The following is an 8,586-nucleotide window of genomic DNA, read 5'->3' on the forward strand; positions in this document are numbered from 1 at the left end:
GAACTTTCAGACCACTTATATATAAAGATAAGCAGGCAGGAAAACTCAAAGTAGTAATAGACAAAAGTGCAAAGTACATTATTTTGATTGATGCATTTAAGAAAACGCCAGATATTTCCGTGTAGGGTAGCATATATATCCTCCACTGATACGCGTTGTTGGGATATACTAATAAATTATTATAGTGGGGTGTTTCCTTTTCCAAGCCCGCAGATTAATAAATTGTAAACTAGAGAGGGATGGCTCGTTTATTTATTAGGCGAGTGGAGATATTTATGCGTGGGCAGGAAAAGGTTAAGCTGTCTCGCTGACGTTGGAGGACACGCGTCGCTATGCAGGTGGTGGCCGTCCTCGTTCACTTGCAAACCTCACGCTTACGTGTCGCCCGGTCAATATTTGAGCGTACAATAAATATATTGGGCCAATGGGTGAACAACGCGTTTCAGGTTCCCCCCAATTATCCAGCAAAATGGTGAGCCACTCGCGACTGGCTATTTATGCCCAGGATGCTGGCAAATGAAGGCTGAATGCGATGAGAGACAAGACCCGGAGGATTGTCTTTTCTTCAATTGATTCTACTTCCCCTTCTACTCCGACTGCTCTTCCGCCCCCGCAGCCGTCTTTCAGGGTTCTTTTGCCGGTGGATAATCATAGTAATCGCTATAATTATCTCACCCAAAACCCCATTTTGAGATTCCTGCCTTCTCGGGATTCATCTCATTCATCATCCGAGCTTGTTCGCACGGATTTCCAGTCGGATATTTAAGCTCGCCCTTGCGCTTCTTTTTTGGGAATTTCCGTTGCTGGGAAGGGGATTCAGAGGCCTTCAAATTTATCCCTTCTTGTTGCTCTGTCTCTGTAAATGTTTGTTGTACTGCGGATACCCTGCTTTCCGGTGAAGTTTCAATCTTCGGAGGTGCAGGGATTTGATTTTGCCTGGGAGGGCTTCCCCTGTTTGTGAATCGGAGGTGTTTGTGGCTGCAGGAGGTAGCTAATGTGAAATCGGGAGATATTTCAAAGATCGAAGTTAGTTGTTTGCCGCTCTAATAAATTTAGTGCTCGGCTTTAGAGGAAGATCAAAGTTAATTGTTAGCAGTTCAGATAAATTTAGAGATCGCCTTTGAAGATCGAAGTTAATTGTTAGCTGCTCAGATAAATTTAGAGCTTGGCTTTGAAGGAAGATCAAAGTTAACTGCTCAGCTGCTCTGATAAAATTTGGAGTAATTTCATTTTGGAGCTCGGCTTTTGAAGAAGATCAAAGTTACTTAGCTGTTCAGATTTTGCGGATTGTTGCCGCGAGATTTTGCTGATCTTGAGTCGAGCAGGTAATTCGTATTTTCCACTCTTTATACTTCATCGATTCTTTTTCTTGTTGCCTTCCTTCTTCAATTTAAAACAGATTGCGTTAAAATAGGTCAAGTAAACATTTTATAGGAGTGTTTGTGCAATGTTTTATGGGTGGACTGGGCGTTGACGTTTAAACATTTTGTAGCCTTGTGATGGCCTATTTAACAGGCAATGTGTTCTTAGCTGGTGATGAAGCGAGAAGAGCATTCATATTTTTCTCTCTTTATCCTTAATCGACCTTTACTCTCCTGAAACAGGCACAGCTCGGAATTTTAAGATATGCTGAGGCATTGTTTATGCTCGTGCTGTGGACTTCACCCTAAATTAGTTTTCGGATATTGAGGCTAATACTTGTTCTGAAAGGTATGGGGAAATCAATTGTCCTGCTGTCTGCATTTACTATTTCAGCTTTCAAATTGAAAGTTCGGGCTTTGCTCGTAATTGTTTTCAAGAGTCCCCTTTAGCAGTGCTCAAACCAGCAATGCCTGCTTCACTTTTATTTTGTCGTGCTCCTTTCGATCCACATACTTGTCAGTCTCACCATATCTCTATGTCATACAAGTAGTAAATGTTTTTACTTCTAGTCGCAATCAAGCAAGAACCCAAATTAGAGTATGGGACCAGCTTCTAAAATGTAGAGTGTTGCCATTTTAATCTTTTAGCATAGATATTTGAGTAAACCAAAGACGCCGGTCGACAACCTTAGAACATGAAGTCCTTAATTATGGGCGTTATTTTTGAGATCCAAATTCAAATTCCTTTCATCGTTGTTTTTTCTTTCTTTCAAAATTCTTACTCTTGGTAGGAGGTGTTCCAGAAGCACATAATTTATTTAAAGTTAATATAGATGAGTGCAATCAGATATTTACAATCTATTACATTTAAAATAAAAGTTTTTCCTTTTGATTTATTTCTTAATTTTTGACATCACACTTAGGGATCTATATTAAAATGAAAGAGTATGTATGAGATGTAAACAATGTAAGATGATGGATCACACACTTTAACTGTATTAAAGATATGACAACTGTAAGCAGAGCCAGTCAAACCAATCATGTCCACCTTTAAAAATAGCATCTTGGGGAACATAACTTAAACATGATTGATGCGTTTAAATTTCTGGAAAGGTGCATTGTATTGCAAGTCTAACAGCTCGGTTTATATATTCTTACCATTGATTTCCCAGATTTTTGGTTATGAAGGAGATCTCTTTATGCAGCTCACACCTTCTGGCATGCTGGTTCAATATTATTGAATACGACATTCTAGATGTAATGGAAATAAGCTTCCAAAAAATCACCAAGTTTTGACTTCATATGTTTATTATCGTTGAAGCGATTGAGAATTGGGATCAGCTCATTAATTGGGCTACCTGAAAATCAGCTGAAAATAACAGGTGCCGCACAGTTTTAAATTTTGGGTACCTAAGATCCCATATAAAGAATAACAATGTACCGGCTCTTAGGCTTATCTATGAAAAAATTGTTATGGCAGTATTCAATTATTTCAGCCGATAGTGATGATAGTTAGGTTAGAAGCGACAACTACAATGGCAGCACGGCAGTGAGTGGACAAAATCTTTGTTAATATCAGTTATAGAAAATTCTACTCTAGTAACATACCCAGCAGAAAAAGACGTTAATCTTGAGATTCTTGTAGTAAATTTGAGATACAAATTAAATATCTCAAAACTAAAGCATCTTTAGTGGACATATTTAAAGACTGCTGACTTGTGGCAGTAAATAAAATCTGAACGGCGTTTTATTTAATGATCTATAAATATCAGGACTGAACTTTTACATTTCCAAGATGCCCTCTGCCATATAACTAGGGGTCCTATAACTAGCACCGTATAGAGATGGAATAAAGTACAGTGTGATGTTATAATTTACATAGGGAAGTGTGTTGGGGTGAAATATCTATCTAGGCATTTTATTTTAAATGCAACTTGCATGGCGAGTAGTCCAGTTGTTTGCTTGTTTTATTTGGAATGGACAGTTGTTTCATTGTTTTTGACAAGATTTAGCGACACAAACTGAGCAGGGTTTTGGCCAAACTTAACAGACAAGTCTCTGTGTGGCATCTTCCTTTCTTTCTACCTATTAGATCCCTGAAGCACACCACAACCGCCATTGAAATGGTCGAGATGAATGCAAGGTAAAGGCAATACATCAGTGAATACTAATAGACCCACACATTTTACAGACTATACATTGATGATGTGTTATGTTGAGCTGAAAGTGTTTTGTGATGATCTTATCTAACAGGCAGGAAACAAGAATGAGTCTTCCAAAGAGACAAGCCCGGCAGAGCTCTCAGGTAGATGCGGGGATTTTGGATGAAAAAGTTCTACTTCTAGTATTCAAATCCACTAACTGGAACCCCTTCCTTCTCTGCCGTGCTGCCTGTGTGTGCAAAAAGTTGTCAGCAATTGCAAAGAGAGTCTTGTGGAAAGAATTTTGCTTATCCCGAGCCCCGAAAATGGTGAGCGATCTGATAGCGGGGTGCAAGTGCAAGAATGGATCAGATCGGCTTGAAGGGGGGTGGCACACTCTGGCCCGTCTCATGTTCTTCTGCGGGGGATGCCAACCAACCACCAATTTCAAAATCAGAGCCACATCGCCCGGCCATTTCATCAGAACTTCCAGATTTTCTAAAACATCCGGCAGAAGCTTCCTGCCCCCCGTTTGCAGAGGGGACAACCTCTACGTCACGGATCCTTGTGAGCATGTTATAGGCCAAGATGAGGAAGATGTGGGCATATTCCGTGGCATCTTCAAAGGCTTTTCGAGTTGCAGGACAAGGAGATGCCTTCTCCAGAGGCAGGTACCGCTTGAACCAAATAAACTCTGCCCCTATTGCAGGGCAGGTGTTTGGAGTATGACAGCGGCCCAGATGGTTCCCAGCAGTGCCTTCAGGAGATTGGCTGCCTACGATGGTAATCTCGAATACTTCGTCTGTGTGTATGGTCACATGCACGGCAAATGCTCACTCATCCCACTCTCCGACTCCGATGATGGCTCTCACCTTTCTAATTCTGAGGATGAGGATCCTGAATAAGGATGCTTCTGTTTTGTTTTTAAAGTTGGGACAATTCAAACATTCGGAATGTGACGTCAAGAATACCAAATGAAGAAATTCAATAATTACAGTGAAGTTTGCTCCTCTTCTCTCATGCGCCACACTGGGTCTTATTTTGTGGGAGCCGACGGTAACCTTGCCTCGGAATGAGATGTATAGCATTGATATTTACCACATTCTAATAAACTGTGTTTTTCGTGTTGGTAAATTGATATCATTAAATTGTATTTTGGTTAAGATAATTGTACTAATTTCTATATTCATTTAGATATAGTCTCACTTTTCTTTTGTATTTTTCTAATAAGATTTTTGAATAATTCAATAAAAGAATTTTACTGATATCAATCATACGATTTAAAAATGTCAACACTCATGTTTGTAAAATTGTAAATTTTTAATTGCTATTTTTTTCTCCATCTTTTCTTCTTTTTCTATCATTTCTTTTCTATTGTTTTTCTTTTTGTTGTATCTTTTCTTCTTTCTTATCTTTTGAATTATAAATTCATTTTTTTTTTTTTTTTAATGATAGATTAGTATTGTTTAATATCCAAAAAAAAAAAAAACTTATATATAATTTGACTGTAATAGTTCATTGAGCTACTAATTTGATTTTCCCCTTGCTTTGATTTTCGCCTTGCCTTTGAGAATTGAGTTTGTGAGTGACTGCAAAGATGAGACCTAAAAAGGATTCAAAATTTAATTCAAGGTCTTTGAGGGGGCTACAATATTAGCACTCTTGTAAGTATTTCTCTTTCTATAATTTTTGTTGATTGTGCATACTAATGATATGGCAACTATAATTTAATTGCATGTTGTCTCTAGTATTCCCTCTTAGAGCATCTAACTACCCATAATAAGTACACTTGTATATCACAAAGAATTATGCACTAGGGTTTGAAATCTTAGAAAGCAATATTTCCTATTTTCTTTAAAAGGGCATCTAACCACTAGGTAAATTACACTTGGGAACATCAAAGAAGTATGCACTAGGGTTTGAAACCTTACAAAGCATATTTCCTATTTTCTTTTAAGACTCTCAAGTAGGTGGTTGTGCTTTTCAACCTCTATAGAAGATTTTTTAGGAGCAGTCTAGGCAATGCAAATTATTTCATGGAATGTTCATAGAATTATAGCAAGTTAGCCTAATTTTGTTTTGTTTTGTTTGCATAAGATTTGTTTAAGAAGTTAACTACACAAGGTCTAGAGGCAATGGAAAGAAACAAAAATTAACAAAATTCTCACCAAGAATGTGATATAACAGATGGATGATAGTACATGTATAAGTCCTTGGTTATATATTCAAGTACAAAGAAGAAAATAAGACAACATGGAAAGTGTCATTGTCTTGTTACATGATAATCAAGATGCAACTTATCACCTATAACTAAGGCGGAATCACATGTCCACCAAAGATGGATCATCCTCTAATGTGTAATGAAGTTTGTACAACATGTGCAACTATGGTGGAGAGTGATAAAGTAATAAGTGTACTAAAGGTGGAGTGAACACATGAAGTAGAATGTGATAACATCTCCTAAAGTGGAAATACTCCTAAAACCTCCAATGCAGTCCCTAGATAAGCTTAATTAAAGTGTAATTAATATTTACATTAAAAATAACCAAGGTAAAATGTCGTAATTATGCTAATACCCCCCTTAAGTAAAACCTAGTGTTATTATAATGGAGTATGATCTCCAAGTGGAAAATTGTTGTTATATGGAGCCTAGTCAAACTTAGAGGTTAATTTTTCCCCCACTTTGTTCGGTGTAGTTTCCTCCCAGTTTTTCCTACTGGGGTGTAGGGGAAGCTCTCCCATGCTAGGGATTAAGGGTAATGTCCCTTGCAGGGTCCAAGGGCAGTGTCTTAGAAGAGGTCTTAGGGTCACACCCTAGGTGTGCTCCCTATTGGGATACAAGGCAGGGTCGAGGAGTAGAGCCCTCGAGGCAAAAAATGAAATTACTATTGTAAAAAGGTGATGAGAGTGATTTATGTCCTAAATTATACCATATTTTAGTCTTTATACTCATTTCCATATCCATTTTAATATCCATTTTCTCCTTCTATGTTGCATATGATACAATATATATGATTGATATTTAATTTAGCTATTAGAATAAATATTAGAAAAAATAAGATGTGATTGTATTTATCTAACATGTTGATTATGTGTTATGGGAACTTCCTGTCGAATTTGGGGTAGCAACTATTATACACAGCTAATATTTTGCCCACGTTGGTTTCTCTTCATCATACCCTATTATAGACAATGCAAACTTGTGTAAGCTATATTTTCTAACTGTATAGAGACTTGGTTTTTATTTTCTGGTATTATTTGCGTGACCCAACATTAGACTATTTTTCTATTGCTAGAGATGTATCACATGGACCAAAATTTGTTATGAATCAACAACTATGAATGAGGACAATATTGTTATGTTGGAACGATAAAACTAATTGCCTATTCCTGGCATGAGATAGATTTTTTTTTCTATTGCCACATATTAGTTATTGTACATATTATCAAAAATAAATCTAATTGCCTATTCCCAGCATGAGATAGATTTTTGTTCTATTGCCACATATTAGTTATTGTACATATTATCAAAATAGTTCTAAAACATGTTATAGCTGTGCATATAAAAGACAGCGTAACATATAGGGAAGGCAGATTTTGAATATACAACTTTCAGCAGGAAGACACTATTGTACGCAGGTCTGAATGGCATTATTTTGAAATAAATAAAAACAACACTTCCTTCATGGTCACAGTAGCATAGGACCTCATCTTCTTTACTCATCATGCAAAGTGGAGAGTCTGGGTCCACTCTCTGGTAAGGCACGATGACAATTTTATTTAGTATAGTTTGTTTGTTATGTAGTATTTAAAATTTTTATTTCATAGTCATACATTCTAATAAATTAGATGCCCAGATTTTTATTGATTTTTTAGATTAGTTAATTTAGATTTGAATGCATTATTTTTATAACTAGTAATTTTATCATTATTTCTTTCATAAATTATTATTTTTTATATTTTATAGATTAATGCTTATTTTTGTTTCTGATGTTCTTGTCACCAAGAAGTGACAGTTCTTGTCGCTGGGATTTAATTGGTTTTTTATAGATTTTCTTCACATTTTGTAGTTGCATTCATAATCCCTCATCTCACAACTATCACCCCTTGATGGCATACTGCTCGGACACCTTTCACAAGCTTATTCTCTTGGATTAACATGTATAGACTTTATGCCTAAAATGTGAGCACACTTCTATGGGTCATTATATCCAAGATTTCTCAAGAATGAGGTCTTGAATGGCGACTCATAGATCTCTATTCATAGAGTGCAAGGGTTTGTAATGGAGGCCTTCAATTTGACATAGTTTGTGCTCATATAAGTACACCATAAAATGAGAGATTCAAAGATCAAAATATGAATGCAAATGAGATGCAAACTAATCTAAATGATGACAAAGCAAAGCAATGCAAGAAAGGAAATCTAATCTATGAAAGGAAATAACAATGCAAGATTAATCTATGAAAGAAAACATGGATCTAAACTAATATGAATATGCATGGATGGATCATGATGATGGAAGCCACAGATGCATGAGAGAAGAAAACAAGAAGATAGAAGTTCTCCACAAAAACCTTTAATGCTCAACTCCTCCAAAAATCGTTCTCGAAACCTGCAACATAATAATAGCATAATCATGGATGTCAAAAATGAGGAGAGGGCTCTCCCTTATAAAGAAGAATGGGTGATTAAGATTAAAAGCCAATAAGATTTAATCAAGGGTGGAGAAAGAATGATCTGTGTGAGACAAAATTCCACCAATGAGAAAAGAGGAGGAAAATTAAATAGAATCCCACTTAGAAATATGTGCATTTAAGTGTAGAGGAAAAAAGAATTTATTTAATTTTTTATTTATTTTATTTCCTTTTTCAAGTGGGATTTCATTTAATTAAAAGGAAGCAAGTTCTTTCAATTAAATAGGAAATACTTAATTAAATTAAAAGAGGTGTTTTTCTCTTAATTAATTAAATGTGGATTAATTCTTTAATTAAAAGAAAGGTTTTCTTTTAATTAAATAAGACTTAGGATAAAATGATCAAATCTTAGGAAATATTGAAACAATTGAGTTAATTACAATTTGATC

At 36.0% G+C, this 8,586-nt stretch overlaps 1 protein-coding gene across 4 annotated transcripts; it reads left to right on the forward strand.

Annotated features, from left to right (window-relative positions):
• The first annotated feature begins 525 nt into the window (after positions 1-525).
• LOC149556836 (EID1-like F-box protein 3) lies at positions 526-4,695 on the forward strand. Of its 4 annotated transcripts, none has more exons than XM_089831399.1 (4): positions 526-1,325; positions 1,605-1,710; positions 3,391-3,504; positions 3,615-4,695. In XM_089831399.1, exons 3-4 carry the CDS (start codon positions 3,485-3,487, stop codon positions 4,405-4,407), a joined length of 813 nt encoding a protein of 270 aa, XP_089687525.1. In that variant the 5' UTR covers positions 526-1,325; positions 1,605-1,710; positions 3,391-3,484; the 3' UTR covers positions 4,408-4,695. The 4 variants fall into 4 exon arrangements, with proteins under 4 accessions (XP_089687525.1, XP_089687526.1, XP_089687527.1 ...); XM_089831400.1 differs by having other exon boundaries at positions 3,412-3,504; XM_089831401.1 differs by lacking the exon at positions 1,605-1,710.
• The last annotated feature ends 3,891 nt before the right edge of the window (positions 4,696-8,586 follow it).

This window comes from Cupressus sempervirens, chromosome 5, assembly GCF_028749045.1.
Source record: "Cupressus sempervirens isolate cs-2001-9-10 chromosome 5, ASM2874904v1, whole genome shotgun sequence".
In the NCBI taxonomy this organism is placed as follows: Eukaryota; Viridiplantae; Streptophyta; class Pinopsida; order Cupressales; family Cupressaceae; genus Cupressus; species Cupressus sempervirens.